General features: G+C 39.8%; 2 protein-coding genes across 4 annotated transcripts in view; one reads left to right on the top strand and one right to left on the bottom strand.

The window, feature by feature from the left end:
* Positions 1-8,953, bottom strand: part of LOC110063051 (bifunctional peptidase and arginyl-hydroxylase JMJD5-like) — a 30,960-nt gene extending 22,007 nt beyond the window's left edge. The window contains exon 1 of the mRNA XM_020770009.2: positions 8,743-8,953. Within this exon, the coding sequence (XP_020625668.2) occupies positions 8,743-8,862 (120 nt within the window). The 5' untranslated portion in view covers positions 8,863-8,953. The remainder of the gene's footprint in view (positions 1-8,742) is intronic.
* LOC110062755 (ribitol 5-phosphate transferase FKRP-like) lies at positions 43-20,597 on the top strand. 3 transcript variants are annotated; one of them, XM_089282604.1, is made up of 2 exons: positions 43-112; positions 19,314-20,597. In XM_089282604.1, exons 1-2 carry the CDS (start codon positions 101-103, stop codon positions 20,052-20,054), a joined length of 753 nt encoding a protein of 250 aa, XP_089138730.1. In that variant the 5' UTR covers positions 43-100; the 3' UTR covers positions 20,055-20,597. The 3 variants fall into 3 exon arrangements, with proteins under 3 accessions (XP_089138730.1, XP_020625367.1, XP_089138731.1); XM_020769708.2 differs by lacking the exon at positions 43-112 and adding an exon at positions 5,488-5,683; XM_089282605.1 differs by lacking the exon at positions 43-112 and adding an exon at positions 16,750-16,850.
* Positions 20,598-21,014: the final 417 nt, after the last annotated feature.

The following is a 21,014-nucleotide window of genomic DNA, read 5'->3' as shown; positions in this document are numbered from 1 at the left end:
TTCGATTGAAAACGAAACCACTGGATTAGTTTGATACCAGCTTTGAATTACACACCTCAGTATATTGGGCATAAACTCGGCCAAGGAAATTTTCTCGATCATGGCTAGCAAGGTAAGTTGACACTGATTAGGAAATACATTAGCCACGCGTCAATCGATTAAACTATGGTTAATTGGGTTTTTCTTCGTGGTTCATCCATGTGCATCTTCTTTGATTGTCGCAGCCGCCGACAAGGGCTTGAAAGATTTTCAGTCTTAAGTAAGACACAATACCGATCCCGCCGATTGTTCCATCTTTTGGTTACCCCACATACACCGCTAAGGTCGTGTTTGTGCTAAAAATGCCTGACATAGAATTTCATTGCTGCATTTTTCTTTAGCGCACTCAGTTCGCTTTAAACAGTGGAGACTATTTGGACCTCATTATTGTCATTCGAAGAACTATTTTAAGATAATCGTAAATAAAACCCAGTAGTAAAATGTGTGGGAAAGGCCGTGAAACGGGTTACTCGCTATGTGTAGAGTGACATATTTTGGGCCGGAAGAATAGTTTTCCAACAAACTTTGCCTAGTAACCTGCTAGCTGGTAAATGCGGCGACTTTGGATTTGGAAACACTCGCAACAACCACTAAGTCTTGTAAAAAAAAAAAAACATGAATCTTCCTAGCTTAAATGTTCCTTCAAAGATTAGAAACGTGTGTTACTTTCGATACCTTGTGATTTAGAGGTTCGTGGAAAGCAGCCGGTATATCACTTTCTATAAACCGGCGAAAGTGCCTTGTGTTCGCTCGCGTCCAGACTGGACTGCCCAAAGCTCCAAGCAAATTCTTCTAAACAAGGGATAGGAAACATACCAATGCAAAAATATATTGCCATTTTATCTCCCTTTGTCACAGCGGCTTAGAACTTTTGGTGCTTTTGCGAATATTACAGTTCATTGTGCAAATTAGGTTGCCACACAAATTAAGATCGTTTAATTTCAATGACAATGTTTAAACTGTTTTGTTGTACCTCTCAACTCAAATACGTTTTCCGATTGGAGGAGAGCGTGTCACATGTCGTGGGTCAAAACTCACTAACTCCCTAGGGCGAACAAAACTCACTAACTCCCTAGGGCGAACAAAACTCACTAACTCCTTAGGGAAACAACAACTTGAACTTTCGACTCGCACGTGATCAGGCCGTGCTCCTTGAAACTGCTGCAAATTTGTGAGCCAGCCCGCGTCAAGCAAAAGATTTCTTCGCAGTTTGAGGGTCTCGGACATACCTGAATGAACAAAGAAAGTTAATGCTCAGCTCATTGATCGACTAATACGCGCTGTGTGCAGCACAGAGATCGTCTCCTGACTTCATTTATCTACACCTTAAAGTTTTCTGCTTTTGTGTTTTAGGTTTCGTTTTAAGCTTTTATATATTACATGCAAAAAAAAAATGGTTATTATATTTGTGTTATTTCTAAATGTAAATGTAAATGTAAAAAAAAAGTAAATCTTATTTATAGTGGTCACGCGCTTGGCTATACAAGCACTAAGCTTAGCTAGTTTATGCCACTGAAATGAAGGAAACAAATATTTCAAATAGACCTAACATCCCAACTGGCAGGAGGCAAAGCGTGACAGAGGTTTTGAACTCGGGACTACCGAGAAACAAATCCCGCTAGTGGGTGGAATAATAATAACTTTATTTAAGTGTCAAATGTATTGAGCACTATTAAAGGTGCTAATTGGAGACACAGTAAATAAATAAACAAATATTTCAAATATAACATAAACTATTAAGAATCCCAACTAGTTGGAGGCTGACCAGTTGACTATTTACACAACGCGGTCGAGGAGTTGACCTCGGGGCAACCGATAACAAATCCAGATAGCGGTAGGGTGGATTATTTGAACCAGGGACCTCCAGATTTCAAATCCAGCGCCCTAAACCACTCGGCCACGCCGCCTCCACAAGGAGGCCCTGAACCCGGAGGAACCCAAGGAGGCTCTGAGCCCAGGACGTCCGGATTACATCACCAGCGCCATAAACCACTCGGCCACGCTGTCTGCCTGGCTAAGTATATCTCTAAAATCTTGAGGGTGCAGTAAAACTATCATTTCATCGATGTTGCTTCAGTCTAATTCGTGTTTTGTAAGCGTGAAGTTACTTTAGCTATGTGTAATCACAATGTCCGAAATTGTTGTCCGATTTTTGTCCAAAATGAGACAAAAGTGTCCTAAAATTTAACGTCCGAAATAAGGCGTCCAAAATTGTTTGCAAGTAAAGTACTTAATTTTTTTGAATACTTTCCTCTCCCTGATGTGAAATTAATATTTGGGGATCCCCATTCAAGCATTTGAGTTTATATTTACAATGAAAAGCGAATATTTGCAAAGCAACTGAAACAGAGTCTTTTTAGGCATGCAGATTACATTGACCGGCCTAGGTAAAATTACGGCGAATCACTGCCACTGGCCACACTCATGCAAACTTTGGATTTTTTTGTGACTTAGTGAATGCTCTTTCAAACGTCATACTGTGCGGTACTGTGCCTTTCACACGATCACCTAGCGATCTCCAGCGGTCACGTTGCCAAGCCCAGTTCTAAGCCCTCGAGCTTCTTGTTTCGAACGTAAGGGACCGTTCATTTTTTATAATGTAGGGGGGGCTGGTGGGATTTGGGGGGGGGGCATGCGAAAAAAAATGGCTTTCGAGGGTGGGCCATCCCAAAAAAATAAGGGGAAAAGGGGGGGTCACGTGAAATATTTTAGTAAAACTTTAAAATGGCATAATGTTTGAATATCAAAAAAATTGCTATAGAATAAACATAGAAGGCAGGATATAAATTTATTACAAACTTTCCTTCTGCTTTAAAAAAGCGTTTGGCGACAAAAAGCATTTGTAGCTACTGAAAAGAAGTATTTAACACTGTTATTTTCGAATGCAACTTTCACTGGCACTCATCTTCATCTTCGCTGTCGTCGAGTTCTTCGTCGCCGTTTGTGCTGCTATGGGAGTCTCTTTCACCAATGCTGCAAGAAGCAGGAATGCTTTCCGTCAGAGTGTACTCTTCAGGGTACATGAAGGTGTAAACATAATCTCTGACTTCCCGCTCAAGGTTGGTGGTGATTCTGCTTCTTGCAGCATTGGTGAAATAATTCCCTTCCAAGAGCTGTGCGATGTATGGCCCATCTCTTCTAAATATCGACGCGGCAACATCCTCAACTTTAAGACACTCTTCCGGGACGGCCGTTCTAGGAGGGTACACAAGGCATTGTGGAAGATCATATCCTAGCGGGTTTCCAACACAGATTCCATAAACTCGTTGGACGTTGTTTTCAGTCCGCTTCCTCTTTCTTTCATTTGACTTTCTGCGGTTTTCTTTTTTCCTTCTCCTTTTGTTGATGTGCTGTTTGAGTATGCCTTTGAATATGCTGTTATAATTGCTCTTCTTATTTTCTAGTGCTTCCATGTCCTGCGTGACCTTCGTCAACTTAGCTTCTGTACATTTGATCTGTTTTACATTAAAACTGTGGGCAAATTCTTCGCCCTGCTTTAAAGCAAGCCCATTGGACTGAAAGAGTGTGGAATCGTGTTCCTTTACATCTTTCAATATGGCATTCAACTTTTCCACCATTGCTCTGTGCTCTTTGATGGAGAAGTTCAGTTTTCTTCCATCACTGGGCTTCAACTGGTACCCTTGCATGGAAAACTCACTCGCCCTTTCTGAACAGCCATCCGCACCTAGAAAAATTGCTTCTTTTGCATGTAAGATGTCAAACTGCCTGGATCGTTCAGCTGTAAACCTTTTCTTAAACGACTCGTCGCTTTCGCCATTATTGCGCATTTTGGAATGAGCCTCTTTCATGATGCTCATGTAGTAATGCGCTCTTTCCCCGATTGGATTAACAATATAAAGAAGAAAGAGCATGGAAGTGGCAGGCTGGTTTTATCTGACCCAGAGAGCGTTGCTCTATTTGCAGATAAGTTTATTGTCAAATCGAAGTTTGTGGCGGATTATCTTCAGCATCTTGAAGTGCTGGAATTTAAAAGGAAAAAGAGAGCAGAAGAAAAGGCAAAGTTAAGTAGGGAGGAGGATTATCCTTGGACTGAGTTGTGCGAAGATCTAACCAAGCTTAAAAAACTACGTGTTCCAGAACTAAACAAGTACTCAAACCACCACGGGCTGAAGCAGCATCTGAAAAGCAGCAAGAGTGAGAAAGTAAAGGCAATTGTAAGACATTCATGCTTGCAGCAGAAGAGTCCTCTCAGAGCTGGCCAACCAACACTGAGAAATACCAGGACATTGACACAAAATGACAACAGGGCAAGTGCTGACAGCAGTGAAACGGATGAAAGTGACAATGATGAGTATGACAGTGATGCCATTGACTCTGGGGGAGAAGACGATTCAAGTGACGTCATTCTTGCATTCATCAATTCAGATGAGGAAGATGCCAATGAGAGACCAAATGCCACACGCTCAGGGCGAGCCATAACTAGGAGATCCGAAATTGACTTCTCTTTCTTTTGATTTGTTTTTTAAACAACAGCTCTCTGTCGTATAGAGATTGTAAATGTTGTCTTCATAGTGAGCACAATAACGTGAAGTAGGGGGATAATAGAGAAATATTAAAAAAGTTGAAATCTAAATATTGTTTGTTCAATTTCTTTTTGGGGGGAGGGTCATCCCAAAAAATGACCGCTATAAGGGGGGGCCATGTGAAAAAATTGGTAAGCTGAGGGGGGGTCATGCGATTTTTAAATGGTGCTTCCCAAATCCCACCAGCCCCCCCTCCCTCATAAAAAATGAACGGTCCCTAACGCGAAAAAACGAACGAAAGGCGAAATGGCCGTAGTCCAAGAATTTGACTGTACTGGGAACAATCTAAGGGTATTCTGACGGTGTTGAAGTAAACTGGGTAGACTGCGAGCAGTCTCTCTTTTCCTCGAAAACCGTGGCGAAGAACGCAACATGGGCAAGAACGTCTTCCGACGCCCGCGCTACTAGCGGCTAGCGGCATCGCCGCTCGCACGTCACGCTCACAGTCACGCTCGCTCGATTTCTTGTTTTGCGCACCGTTTTGCGTTCTTCCCTACGGATTTTCCAGGAAAAGAGAGACTGCCCGCAGTCTATAAACTGGGTAGCTTACGTTTTAAAATGCTTTCTAACAAAGAACTATGTCGCACCAACAAACTTCCTGATTTGCTACCTACCAAGGTTTATTCTGTGTACGTGGATTGTGATTTTCTGTCTTTCTTTTAATATTCTTTTAGCGCTTTTAAGTATTCTCATGTCATGTAGTTATGTAATACGCTAATTTATTCGTTATTTGAGAGATATGTCTTTATTTTGAGTCTTGTTTTTATTGCTAAATTTTATTATCAAAATCGCAAACAGGACTTAGTTTAAACATATTATGCGTTGTGTTCAAGACATGAAATACCAATATTTTCATATTGACCTTTGCTTCATGCGCTTCTCAATACTGAACTGCCAATCAGAAATGCAAAACAACTCAACAGAACACGCCTATCGATGATTTCAATTTAATCTGTATGCAGACACTTATGTTATCTGCCAAGGACATTAACAACAGAACCATTGGAATAGCTTGATATCAGTTTTGAATTAGACACCCTAATTCAGTACAACAGGGCATAAACTCGGCTGAGGACATTTTCCCGATCATGGCCAGTAGGGTAAGTTAAAAATCCATTTAGGAAATCCATTAGGCATGTGTTAATCGATTAAACTATGGATGATTGTGGTTTCCTTGTTGGTGCATCGATTTGCATCTTCTCTGACTGTCGCAGCCGCCCACCAGAGCTTGTAACAAGGAGAGTTTTTTAGCTGCCATGACGCTAAATAAGCCTAAGTTTTGCTAAAAAAGCTTTGTTTTACTAAAAGGAGAGATTTTTCGAGGATTAGTTTACGCGTTTACGCGATAACAATGTTCCGCCCCACAGGATTGCGCGCGGTCAGATAAGAACAACGCACAGGTCAACTAATACGTGCTGCATACAGCAGAGAACTCGTCCGCTTTATTTATCCACACCATAAAGTTTTCTGATCTGTTTTCTGTTTTTTGGTTTTTGTTTTTGTTTCGTTTTAAGCCTCTCTGATTTTAAAAGTACTTGCGAAATTAATTTTTGGTCCTCCCTTTCAGGTGTTTTAGTTTATTATTACAATTAAAAGTGAATATTTGCAAACCAATTGAAACAGAATGTTCAAAGGTCACACTGTGCAGTACCGCGCCTTAAATGCGATTTTACTTAGCGCTAAAAGTACAGGGTCCAGTCCTTAGTTCTTGAGCTTTTTGTTTGAACGTGACGCGAATAAAGATAGAAAGGAAAAATGGCCATAGTGAAGGAATCTGACTGTATTGTGAACTATTTAATTAAACTGGATTGTTTTATTGTGTCCGGCTAACAAACCATCAGACCAAACAAAGGTAATTCTGTTTTAATGCAGATTGTTATAATATCTTCTTTTGTATGGTAGCTATGCCTTATGGTGTCCAGCTTTACTATTTCTATCCCTGCCCCGGTTTTAGCCGATTTTCAGTGCCAGTTTGCGTGTACATTCACAATTATCTCACGGTATAATGTGTCTCACGACAGCGCACACCTCCAACAATGTATTTTTGACGCGACTTTGTAATATTGCAATTTGACAAAAAATTGGTCGTTGATCTAATGGGATTTTATTCGTTTTTACTGGCTCAAAACAGTCTAGGCAAGTCCACATACGAGCCAATTGACCCATCAGGCCGGCGCTTTTCTCCCGTTTCAATGGCAGGAATTGACTAGGAGTATTTCTACTCTCCACTGTATGGGATGCTGGTTTTCACTAAGCATTGCATTCACTTTTACTCATTTATAAACCTGGGTGGAGAGAGGCACTGTTAGAGTAAAGTGTCTTGCAAAAGACTAACGCAACACCAGGGCTCGAACCCGGACCGATCCGGAGTCGAGCACACTAACCACGAGCCCATCGCGCCTCCACCTCGTCAAGCAAGGGTCCGTTTTTTAGGAGCAGACTCTGACGTTTTTACAACCCGGATTCCGGGCGGTAGACTTTGTAAAAAAACTATGTTTGTTTTGAATTCTTACCACGCTGATGAAAACGAACCAATAATTAACCCCTCAGGCTTACGAACCATCACGGTTTCAAAACATATTAATTCCACCAGGCCATCTGTTGCACTGGTGGCAGGCACATCTCATTTTAATGCGGTAGAAGGAGTAAAAAAATCTTAACAGACTAATGAACAGACGAATCACTCCTGAACTCGGCAAAGTGAAATATAGTACGATACACAGGATACACTTAGTATGAAAATTTTGTAGCAATGCTGATTTACACGAACTGGATTGTTTAATTTTCGAAATGCTTTTCATGCTTTAAGGTATCATAATGTTAAATAAACAAGCAGACTCGATCCGTAGGCCATGGTTGCTTAATATTTGTTTAGCCCTATTAGACGAAAACACGTGTGACCTGTAAGACAATTAAGAACAAAAATACTGGAAAATCTTTTGATTAAGACGTCATAATAGTAGGACATAAGCTCGACCTAAGGAAAAGTTCACTTTTTTAGTATTAGACAAACTATTAAGAGTCACGAATGTAATTCACTAATAGAACAATTTTCAGGAACACCGTGAAACTGGATAAGAATTCGAATTAACTTGCCCAAAAGACTACGAATCCCAGAGTATTGTGGGGATTGCATGCACGCGGGATTGCGCTAGGGATAGCGTGCAGACAGAAGAAACTTGTAATCCTGGACCCGTGCCATATTTGCACTCTTAACGTGATAGTTCACACGACTTCTCAAGTTGACATGTAATTTGGAATTGGCAACAGAGTAGTTGCTTTAATTGTCTTTATAATGCATGATTACGGGTAACCCGAAAACACTGACCCCCAGTCCGCGGACCCCCACTACGGACCGGGTCCGCGGACTACCTATGGACCAGTTCACGGACTACCCCTACGGAGACCCTCTACGGACCACCCCCCAACGTAGAATAAAAATAAGAAACAAACATGTCACTTACGGGTTGTCTAATAGATTACTTGTGTCAGCAAGATTTCGAACGTTATAGTGTGCAAATGTAGCATTCTTGGGTTCAGGTTCGGGCGCAAGTTATATCATTACACCTTACCCTTTCCTTTGCTGCGGCTATACAGTATATAAAAGACCGGGAAGCCCCCAGGAAGCCTCCGGGAAGCCTCTGAGAGGCCGGCTTGAAATTTGTGCTCTTTCCCCTGAGCCATTTTGTTCAGCCCATTCTCGCGTGGATTCGTGAACTCGCTCCAGGCTTCATAATTTGCTCAGCGGAGTTACAGATAGAAACAAGCTTAAACAACCTAAAAACAGACCTTCCATAGCCCGATGGAGCCATGAATGAAAGTTAAGAACTTTCCTTCTTTTTGTCATCGGCATCTCCTTACGCTGAAAACAACTTTTAGGCATTTTTTTTTTTCTGGGGGTAGGGGGCGGGGGCGTGTTAATTACATTTTGCACAGTGTAACACTCGAAATTTCGCCGATATGAGTAATCTATTGGACAACCCATTAATGAAACATTTATTTCTTATCTTTATTCTATTTTGGGGGGGTGGTCCGTAGAGAGTGTCCGTAACGGTAGTCCGTGGACCGGTCCATGGGTAGTCCACGGACTCGGTCCATAGTGGGGGTCCGCGGACCGGGGGTCAGTGTTTCCGGGTTATCCCATGATTACTGTACTCACCTTGCTCTTAGTCCACAAGAAGAAGCGCACTCGCGAGCACGCCAACTCGACAAACCCCGAGGTACTCGTTGACAATGTGCCTGTGAACTTATAGGGAAACTTTAGAATAGCAGTGATCATCTGACAGCTTGTCTGATCATAACTGAAGCAAACTTAAAGTATTGACTATACTCTTAGAGGATCATTCGCTGAAACTGAAACTTCGTGATTACCTGTCAATTTTAAGGGCCTATTTAAAGTAGCTTTTATTTATTTATTTATTTTTTAAATTTAAATATTTTTTTTGTGGGAGGCGCGGTCAACTCCGGATCCAGTGATCTGGGTTCGAGCCCTAGCCGTTGACATTATGTTGTGTTCTTGGGCAATACACTTTACTCTCACAGTGCCTCTCTCAACCCAGGTGTATAAATGAGTACTGGCGAATTTAGTGCCGGGAGTAAATCTGCGATGGACTAACATCCCATCCAGAGAAGAATAGAAATACTCCTAATCGCTTCATGCTACTGAAACTAGAGATAAGCACGGACCTGATGGGCCACTTGGCTCGTGTGCAGACTTAACCTTTTTTTTTTCAAAGTATCAGAGAGGCAAAAGAGATGGTTGAGCCTTTTTTGGATTAGTTTTTAGGAGAGTTCAATAGTCTCTCAGTATCGAATGCTTTAGCAGTACTGTCCATTACATTAACGCAAAGTGGAAGATGAAATTTCGAAGGTCAGCTTAGTTTCTTTTAAGTCTGTAAAGTCCAAATTTCATTGCTCAACTGGAAAACGTAGGTAGCGGTCCATGACATATTTTGCTATCTAGTGGTGCTTCTCGTGGAATATGGAGGTCACTGAGTAGACTGTAGAAGTAATTCGTATAGCGTGATCGTCTGGGTGAGGGTAGTTCTCAAAAGAACTGTTGTTCGTGACTGATTGTGATGTTTCGACAAATTGAGCGGAAGCCACCTTCATAGTCAAGTGAAAAGTGATTAGTAATTAGTGGGTAAAGTTTTACAAAGTCTTTGGTCGATTCTAGTAAGTTTTGGTCCGTCCACTGTTGCTTAACCTGCGATCATGCCCTCCCTCCCTTATATTTCTTTCCAAAAAAAAAAAAAAACGCCTGATCGCAGGTTAACTGTTGCTCAAATAAAGTCGCTCTGATTGAGGTCCGCCCGTCGGTTTTGTTTACAGCCGTTTCGAGAAAAGTTGCCCTACCAAGGTGTATTATATTCAGTTGTTTGAGGCGTGTTTTGGACCCGGGTGGGGGAGGGCTCCGACATAAAAAAGACGGGGGAGCTCTTCGGAAATTTTGAAAAGAACCCCTAATCCTGTTTTGTAGGCACTAAAAGGTACGACGAGCAACCGGTCTTTTTCAGATGAGAGTCTCTCCCTACGGGGCATTCTCGTTTCCAGCGTCTCTCATCTTCCCGCCCTCCCAGAGCGTTTTTGATGTGGCGATAAGATTTTCCCTGGAAATGTGTATTTTCGGGGGAGTGCCGTTTTTTTTGCTTGTTCTGTCGGCTTTTCTTCCTTCTGCGATTTTTTTCTGTTTTACCCAAAATAAGAGGGGGGGGGGGGGGGGAGGGGGGACTCCTCTAGATCACTGCTTTGTGTGTTGAAAATTTATAAATCTAATACGATTATCGTATAAAATTCTTCATTTCCCTAAACAGCAAAGCTAACAAAAAACAAAAGAAACAAACAAACAACAAAAACAAGCCGCATGTCCGATGACTTTGATGTTAATAACATTTCTAGAAGAAATTGTATGTTATTTCAGGCTTTATTGCCGGCAAATTTGGCTCAAAAAATTACTTCAGCGCCACTTAGACGCCAAACCCTTATTTACTCATTCCCATAAGCAAACATTCTCGTAAGCAACCGCGGACACTTGGAGGGCTTACGATCTGGAAGTTTCTTTTGTTTTTAAGCTCCCGTAAACGGATACTTGAAAGCTATTAGAATTGCGCCTGACTTTCACTTAGCTTCTTTGTGCCTCGTGGCACATAAGGCCTGACTTTGAAAGATACTTATTAACATTTGTAAACTGTATCACTGCTTTTTGTCTCAGTGAGCAGGACTGTTAAGGCTCAGACTGGTTAAGGCTAATGTTAATGCTGGCAACTGATCACGTGTTTTTCAATCACCAACTGCCAGTCCTAATACTGCAGTATACAGTACTCTGTACATGTAGTTATCATCATTATCGCGCCGCACTGCAGATCAGGCAATAAAACAGCAAAAAATAATAATAAATAAATAAATAAATAAATAAATAATAATAATAATAATAATAATAATAATAATAATAATAATAATAAAAATGTTTCCTGTAGGCTGGGCAAGCTCCCGTAGGCGGCCATTTTCCCCTCACAACTAGTGGCCGCTTACGAGAACTATTCTCGTCAGCGGCCACCTCCAGTTTCAGACCGTGGCTTTTTCGCGTCCCGATGGTGTTCGTTTACAAGGGCTTTCACTGAACACTTTAATCTAAGAATATCCACAAGAATATTTTCAGCCTAAAGTCGACAGAAAAATAAGAATATTCAGCCTGGGCCGGAAAAACAATATTCTTACAAAAAGAGTGTAAGTGGTTATCAAACAAAGAAATTATAAACAGTGGATCGTACAAAGAAACAAGGTTCAATCTAGAATGAATTTTTACAAAGGAAATTATTAAAGAAAAAATTACTGCTGCTGAATAGCTGCTAAGGAAAAAATTCGAAAAGTCCAAAGTTTTAATAAATTAAACCTGGGTGGAAGCAAAAAACTTCGACTACGTTGTAAGGTAAATTACCACTGTTTGCTTAAATAAAGGGTGTCGAAAACTTAAAATATGGTTAACCATACGCATAGAAAGACTGAAAACGGCAAGTCCTCTCCTAACATGGAGGCAAAATATTTTGTCAACGTATATCTCGAATATGTGATGGACTGAAGCTAAAACTACACGTAGCAAATGCAAAAGAGGTCGAATCTTTGGTTGGGACTGTTTAAGACACAAATTCCCTTCTTCTCGTGCGCAAAAGAAACTCTTTTTGAGGGGGAGGGGGGGGGGAGTTTAATTCACCCCGCGGGGTGTGCCATGTACCAATATTCAATTTGCGGGATTTTTTCATATCAAGTAAGCCAAAACACCATCAAGGAGCAAAGCGTTTAATGATGATCTTGACTGGTTGGCTGGCAGGCACACTGAACTCGAAGTTATGAAAAAAAGAGTAACAGTCACAAAAAAATCAAAGCCTGATAATATATATTTCGATAACTCAGTTAGTCTAAGGTAAACTCGAGACCTTAAGTAATTAGTGAAAATTCTGATAATTTTACTTTTCACGCCCTTTTGGCCTAAAGCTCATTTCTTATGCAAAGTCTTTGTTCTGGACGCAGGTGCATAACACTAATACATCTATTTTTACGATAACAAAACTTCGCGCTCTATCAAAAGTGAAATCTAGCTAGCTTTTTAGGTTGCTTCAGGGTCGGCCCAAGCAGATGACTGATCTGATGACCCGATCGCGGTCGACCGAAACACAATCGGAGCCAACGTTTTGCAATTCAATGGAAGCGAATTAATCCACAATATCAAAAAGGTAAGCGATAAACTTGTTTCTGGCAACTTCTGCGCTGGAAAAAAAAATCCTTGTTTTCTTTAGTCAATGGTGCTTGGCCAATGAATCGATTTTTTCCAGCTAAGTTTACATCAAAGCTTTGTTAGTGTGGCGCGCTGTATCTAATAACAAACTAGATATGGCCAAACGAAACTACCAAAAGAAAGGAATAGAACAGGTCGAGATGAAACAGGGAATTCCAGGAGCAGTAAAATATATTTTAAAAAGAATCCTGCAGCTGCGTCTGTAAATGAAATTATTTTCCGTCATTTTCACTTACGTGAAAACTTCTGCTTTCATTCGTTCTTGTTATTCTGCGCCTTATTTGTTATAAGGGAGGGGCATTGTGTTCATTATCTGTGGTGTTTGGCAAGAGAACATTCATCGTCTTCTGCGTTTGCCAAATTACAAAGCACACTTTAAATGTTGCAGGTCGCCGCCCCCGCGAGGGGGGGGGGGGGGAGGTGCATACCCAGAAAAGTTGGGTGGGGGTGTGCGGCCCACTTCCCAAAACCCTTACCCTATTTATGACCAAAATCTGCGATTTTTCCTACCCTATTTATGACGTGGCCAAAAATTCAATACCCTATTTATGACCGTTGCGGCTGGCGGGGTTGCCTTAAACTTAAGTTATGAAGGGCTTTTGTTGATGTTCTTATTGAAAACGAAGAAAGTAGCCTCTTCTAAGAAATACACCCAATTAAAGACTAGAGTGCTAAAACCATACCCTATTTATAGCCAAAATGGCCAAAATCGATACCCTATTTATGACTAAAACGGCTGAAAAACCATACCCTTTGGGGCCGCACATACCTATATAGCCCATATAAGGGAGTACCCCCTCCCCGGGGTCGCCGCTATGTTCCGAAAGGAACTCTGTCTATGTTTAGGACAGTACAAATGCTAATTGTATTTCGTAGCAGTAGCGAATTGTGCTTTGGTACTGTTCAGGGTGCGCCATATCAATCTTTTACAGTTGCTGAAGATTATGGGACGTTTTCAGGGTAAACCATAAAAATAATCAGAGGTCCCCACGTGACCACGACTAGTTTGCTTCTTGTGATAGGGTTAATCAACAAAAATTTGTTAAATCTGTATTTTTTTATTGCTTTTTTATTGTTTTCACGAAGAGTTCTCTAATATAAGATGCACAAATTTACCGGAAAAGAACAAAAGATATTCACCAATCTCAGGAAATTGCGCTTCAGATCAAGCACGTACATGAAACGTTGCTCGTTTCAGCTAGTGAGTGAATTTTGCCGCCTGGCCTACACTTGCGACTTTTCGCATTTCGGCGAAACACAACATCTGTTATCCGTCTATTCGGTTGTTCTGCCACTGAAGACTCACGAAAAAATTGACACCTACGATAAAATGTTGACCTGACAGCAGGAGAAAAAACCCAAACCAGCAACAAAATATTGACCGATCTCAGCAGATTGCGCCCGGAACGATTATTTTCTGATTTTACTATCAGAAAATAAGTGAAATTCAGCTGAAAATAATTCCACGTATAATCATGAAACTGCAAAGGTGTTAAGACAAAATCCGACAGAAAATCTAGCAATTTCAGGTTTTAGTGGACAAAAATCTGGTACCAGAACAATTTCAAGTATTTTACAGTCAATTTACATTTTGTTAAAGCTAAATACATAAATAATTGCGTGAAATAACACCTAAATTTCCATGGGAACGAGAGAAAATAAATTTCAAAGTTCAGAGAACTTGTGCAAACACAGGCAAAATTTCATCATCAGTTTCATTTCACCAGTACTTTCAAGTGTTTCATATGAAGTTCAACATTCGTTTTCGACGTTTAGTGTTGCTAGAAATGATTTTTTTTGAGAAGATATTTAAAACAGTCAGAAGTTTGCAATACGATGTAAATAATCTTGGTACAAGGTTTTTGTCCACTTGTTACTTGAACTTCTGCCGGGTGGATTCCGTCTTAAAACAAGTCAACGCGGGAAGGTTTTAATAGGGCTCGTGAAGCTAGCAATTATTGTAAGCGGACTCATTGACCTCGGGACAAACGTTCGTTTAGACAAAATTACCTTTTGCACCGATCTCTGAGCTCACAGAGCTGAAAACACCTTTCGGGAATGCATTAGGTTTCTAGTGACTGGGATACGGTTCGAGGTGCTGATAAATAGTTTTGCTTAGTTTCAGGAGTTTTTACCAGAGGTTATCGTTACTTAGCAAACTTGGAGTGTACTTATCAGTATAACACAAAAATCATATTAAAATTCCCAAACACTTTGAATACGGAAATTCCCAAACATACTCCAAATTATTTCAAAGCATACTTCCACAATACTTTAGGGCAGTATTAAGTTTAGTCCTCTGAGGGTGGCAAGGAGTTTTGAAACCTTATTTCTAACTCAGTCGGAGCATAGAGGAGAATGGTTATAAAGCTCGGCAAACATCAAAGGAGGAAAAAAGACACCACGATTTATGTCGGAACGTCCATGACCGTGCACAATATTTTGCTTACGCTCATACACTGTGCGTGAATAGCCCAATTTCGATATTTAACAAATCGAATGCGGTTTAGCTTGGTCTGTTTAACAAATCGAATGTGGTTTAGCGTGGTCTGTACTCTTATCGACAACGATACACGTCATCACAGTGGTCAAAATGTTGTGGACTCACGCGGCGCACCGAGTGAGTCCAAAACAAATTTGGCATGATAAATTGATATATGGAGGTGTTTTGTTTTGTTTATATGAAAAATACAAAAAAATGTTGATATTGCGTGACATCGGTATTAAGGCTCATTGCGTAAGCAAGTTACAGGTTGTAAAGGGGAATCAGATTGTGCTAAGGCAGAAATTTTCTTAAGTTGCAGATGCTAGTAACATCGAAGTGCCCGAATCTTCTTCCTGAACTCCTACTACGGCAAGAAAAGTTTGAATATTTTGGCCTTAGTGATTCAAAATCGGTTTATTTTTAAATCCAAAATAGCAAATATTTGGAGATTTTTCGAGATATTTAGAAACCTTTTTGTGATATTTAGAAATATTTTTAAGAATTTCCGGGAAGATATTTAAGCGATTTTTCGTGATATTTGTGGAAAGGCCTGTGCATAGGTTAGCCGATGTCAATCATTGTTCAGAGGATCATTCAGGGTTTATTCATAAAGCACTTTGATTTTCGAGTTAGTTCTATCCCCAGTAATGACTATTTACGCCAGTCCTTCTCCGGTTGCCTAGCGCATGATCAATTTCTCACTTTTTTTAATTTAAGAAATACCATACATCTTATTCCTAAATGGTGGCTAATTTATTATTCTTTTGTTTGCATGTTTATTAGCCCTCTTTGCCTCATTTTCACGTCAAAATTCTTTTGCATTTTGTACATGTTGACGAGGCAAAGAGGGCTAATTACCATGTAACAAAAGAATAATAAACTGCTGCCATTTTGGAATTACGTCTATATATACACTAAATTTTTGATAAGGCTACCGTTAGCCTGCTGACATAGCTGATTTTGTGCCAATGTGAAATCCGAAAATATTTTCACGTGAGAACGTACCGTTTCTCCATGATTTGGTTGTGCGCGCTACCATTGCCTGGTGGACATCACTATTTATAATTGCAATTGCACAAAAAATGACGTAAGTAACCCTAGGAGAAACGAAGACAACTTCAGCACATGAAACGGGTTAAATCACTTTGTTTAAGTAGCAATAATTTCAAACTGCTTTCAAAAAGGTATTTAAGCCTGTGACCGATTAAATATGACAAAAACGAAAGACAAACTGGTACAAGAGTTTACTCTTGCTTTCTCGCACGCGGTACGTGGCGTCATATGAACGTGCGCTTAAATAAAGGACATGCCCAATTCAGTTTTCCCGCAAAGTTGTAAAAACCTCTCTTTATTTACTCCAAGATTTTTCCAAAACCAGAACGCAATTTTTCTGCGCCCTGTCCAAAACCTACCGTACAATCTATGATGAAATTTTCACAGTTGATTTTTTAGAGTACTTCGCGTTCAGAGCCAAAATGTTAAAAATGTTAAAACTCTGTAAGACAGATGTTGAGCTATTTTTGAAATAGGCAAAATTTCGCATTTCCTTTGTTTGCGAAGTCTGCTTTAGAGATTTTTATGTCATATGTAGACACATTTTGCATAAATCGCGCCTAAACTTGAACAGCAATACTTAAAACCAGTTATATACACAACTTTAAAACTCAGCTGTGAAATTAAAGCCTGAAAAAAATTGAGGCTTGAACGGGCTTATTTCGTGTTCAAGCTTGACTTTTTTTTTCAGGCTTTAATTTCACAGCTGCTTAAGTTGTGTGTATAACTGCGATGATCATCGATGTTTTCGTATCTTTCTCAATGATCTTTCATATATTCATTTGAATACACCGCCAAAGCCTCGTGTTCATCTTTCCAAACAAAGGAATTTTTACATGAATGTGAGGCTTGGGATGTATAATTATCGAAGCAATAAGTTTGGATTTTTCTTTCGACGTGAAGTGATATTCGTCCGTCATATCATTTACAGGAAATGGTAAGTAAATAAGCTTATTTCGGATGAATCGCGAGGCTAAACTACAGGTTGAAGTCATATAATATTTACTTGCTACAAAATATACCCACGTTCTTCACATGCAGAGCAAACCGAACAAAATACTTATAAACTTACACACTCCTTCGATGTGGCCAGGCAGTGTGTAGTTGCGCGGATATACGCAGATAAATTTCTTAAATTTTTTTCATCTTTCGGTCTTGTTTTCATCAGCAGCTCACTTTTCTCAAAGTGCACAGCCTGTACTTCATGTACATGATTGTGCCGGAGGTTATGGCTCGAGATATGCTAAGATTGAAACCGAAGAAAATAAAATGTGGTTAATACAGAAACACCCTGGAACTAGCGAACAGTTAACCAGAAATCTTTTCAGTACAGTATTTCCCGAGTATTTGCACAGAATTTCGTTTGGTGACCTTAAAAATACATATAAATAAATAATTAAGGAAGGTGCCTTCGAAATACCTGTAAATACAAAAATCTTTTGCCCGAATCTGGACTTTGTGGAAAAAGATCTCCTCAAGGACTATTGGAAATCAAATAAAAGCAGTGGCAGCAACGTTATTTTCAGAGATAATTAGCCTCAATGTCTTAACCAAAATTGCCGTTGTTAGCATTGTTGGAAAACAGGCATACAAATAAACAAATTTCTTCCCAAGAGTTCCTCAGAATTTCCCTTTACATGCACCAAAGCTAAAATATTTATCTAGACCTTAAACATACATTGCAAATGGTAGCTTAGAAGCTACTGTTGATATGTTTTTAATAACAAAAAATCATTGCATCAGTGTCCCTAATAACTCTTAATTCTAAGTTGTCAACTCGAAAAAAATTTTAGCTCTGATTCAGTGGCTTTGTCAACAGCTTGAAAGCTGCATGGCTAATTTTTGAAACACACTCCTCTGGAAACTGAAATGACTTTACAAGAACTTGAAATGGCCTTGAAAACCTTCTAGACTAACAAATCAACTCAGTAGGGAGGATGGTTTACCAAAGAATTAAATACAAAGTGTGCTTTGGTATCCAAGGTAAATTCTCTGAGGACAGAATTCTCTTTTTTGCAGGGAAGAGAAATTGCATCCCTAAATCCATTGAATGATGTCTGTCTCACTGAAAAATAAATTTGGCAACCCAATAACACTTCTGACTGTTGATAATACTGATGAGAACCAAATTATATCAAGGGAAGGTTCTTGGTCGCTACTTTTTATTACTAAATCATCAAATCTAATAGCCCATATGAGTTCACTGCTATCTTGAACTCCCAAGGGAACTAAACAATTGCTTGAGATCACTGGGATCTGAAACAGTAAATTCAATGACAAGATCTTATTAATTTGTTCATTAGTCATCACAGTTCAAGATAACAGGGTAAACATTTCCCACAGTGTGCTCAAGGGAAACCACTACTGTTCGAGATAGCCTTGTGGTGGACAGACATTGTGGATGAAAATCTTTGAACTCATCAACTCATAAAAGCTGGACCTAAGTTGTTCAATGGAATTGAACAACCTTTAAAAAGTTCTGTGGTTAGAGCTACTTGCTTGCATCATTTATCAGAGATTCTGATCTCTATTTAATTTACAGTCAGTAGTGGTTCTGGATCATGTGTACTAAAGGGATCCACGATGGAGTGTGGATTGATACCCTTGATCCATACTCCATCGATGCTATGGTTGACACTTGATTGACACTCCATTGACATCTCAGTCCACAATCCGTTGAGAGTTGACTAATTTTTGATTGATTCATATGAGTCAGTCGACACTCAGGCGACTATTGACTGACTGTTGATCAAGTGTCAACAGATGTTGACTGAGTATCGATCAGGATGTTGATCAAAATGTCGATCGAGGGTATCAATCAAGAGTATTGATTGACACTCGTCTGCGGATGCCCTTAGTACACATGATCCAGTTCTCATGGTTCTTTGGAAAGAAAATGTGGGTACAGACTCTGCATGAGACAGATTTGTGACATTATTGTTTGGAGGTAGAGGAGGTTGGACATGCACTGAATTGCATTATGGTAGCGGTAATTAACTAATCAGGAGCATGTATTTTCTCACAAGTCGCTTTGGAAGAAATCGCCACTCGAGGGAAGAAGAGGTTTTCTATGTGTGTTTTCTCAGCATGAATGATGTGTTTGTTGATTTAGCTACTTAAATACCTTTGGTTGTCCGTTCAGAGATCTGAATACCATGGGAGTTTGCTTAAAAAAAAATGTAATATTTCCCCATGATACATTTCTGACCTTGTCCTTGTCCTGGTGTGGAGGGCAGCTGGAAGTTCTCTAATTTATGTTCTTAAATGAGAAATCCCATACAAAATTGTTGCATCATTTTTAAAGGTTCAGGTGCAATAATTTATTGCGATGATCATTTCATTCAAAGGTATTATTAAGGTATTGTTATAAAATTTTGAAACAGTTTCATCCAATTTCCAGGTACCAGTATGTTCCTGTCCAACACCAACTACAGACAAGGGTAACGACCAAAACAGACAAGGGAAACTGATGAGGCTGAGGAAGTGGAGACTGCTTATCCGCCTTGTAATAGGCTTGAGCCTTGTAGGAATGTATGTGTACATTAATTTACAGAGCTTTGCCTACTATACAAACAGGATGTGGGCTCCAGTAGTTTCTTGTCAGAACAGCAAACTAGAAATGGATCAGCTGCTGGAAATTACATACAAAGTTCACAAAATATTAGACGACATGAAAATTCGGCATTGGTTGATGTATGGTTCCATTTGGGGAGCACGTCGTATCGGCAAACCGCTACCATGGGACAATGATGTCGACATTGGATTTGATGGTGAAGGAAGATTTGCAGATATGACCTTGAGTGAATTTCTCGCTCCTTTTACGGCAGCAGGTCTTAAAGTAAACAACAAGTGGATGCAGAGTGGAACCATAGTAATTCACAAAGAGGATTTGTGGTTGTCTGTGGATCTGTTCGCATTCTACAATCATGGAGGCACTATGAGGAGGAGAGGGCTTGAGGCATGGTTTTTTGCTCTCAATTACAGGACATATCACTCATTTCCTGCGTGGCTGGTGGAACCAGAACTACCTCAAGTGAAATTTGGATTCTTCAATATCTCCATCCCTAAAGGAGGTAATGAGATTTTGAAGCACTTGTACCCTTATAACTGGTGGAAAGAAGTACGCCCTGGTGGGTGCTGAGCTTGATATAATTTAAAAAAGAAATAGTTTCCAGTAATAAGTTATTGTTAAGGTTAAATTATGGAATTTTAAATAGATGTTTAAAGATGTAATTTTATTACACTGCATATAAATTTGCAAAAAAAAAATTACTCAAGATGTTACAACGTTTACAGCTTACATTTTCTAGGAGGGATTTCTATGTGTCTTTTACACGAAACTGATTATAGTATTACTTAGTTGATATCTTGCAGGGAGTTCTTAAGATAGACCCATTTCTTTTTTAAGAATTTTGTTAAATGCGTTTTTTGTCAAGTGCCATTTGTTTTGCGACCTTCTTAGAATTGATAACTGCTAAAACTGCCTAGCCATATTTCATGTGAAATGTTTCAGCTGTTTTTCTGAATATTTCTCATTTTGTATTATTCTGTGTTGCAGTTTACAGAAACAAACTGCAGTTGGTGATCAATACTTTAGTTCTCAAGACTTGCAGATTGTGAATCAATATTTTATTAATAGGAGAAATTAGATGATGATCTTAATAACAAAGAAAGCTATTGGTGATATTTGCACACACAATTTGAATGCACACAATTTTTTAGTGGTCGGACTGCTGCCTTTTTACATGTATTTGGAACAGTAATTATTAACCTGAGAGGACACTTACTGATAGTATAGATGGCAAAACCCATTTTATGAGCCAAAGTTGAGCCCAGCAACAGTATAACTATGTCCCAACTCCTTGTTGTTTCGAACATGGCAAATGGTGGACGGAAAAGTCTGCATACAAGCCAAGTGGCCCAGCAGGCCGGCACTTATCTCCGGTTTCAGTGGCATGCATTGATTAGGAGTATTTCTACTCCCCCCTGGATGGGATGCTAGTCGTCCTAGTCCATCGCTGGGTTTGCCGACACCCATTTATACCCCTGCCCTCTGACAGGGGTGGGGAGAGGCAATGTGAGAGTTCTTTAAGTGTCTTGC

Source organism: Orbicella faveolata, unplaced genomic scaffold (assembly GCF_042242905.1).
Source record: "Orbicella faveolata isolate gen_17 unplaced genomic scaffold, um_ofav_v1 contig_12, whole genome shotgun sequence".
Lineage (NCBI taxonomy): Eukaryota > Metazoa > Cnidaria > Anthozoa > Scleractinia > Merulinidae > Orbicella > Orbicella faveolata.
This window is presented reverse-complemented; position numbering and strand designations above follow the sequence as displayed.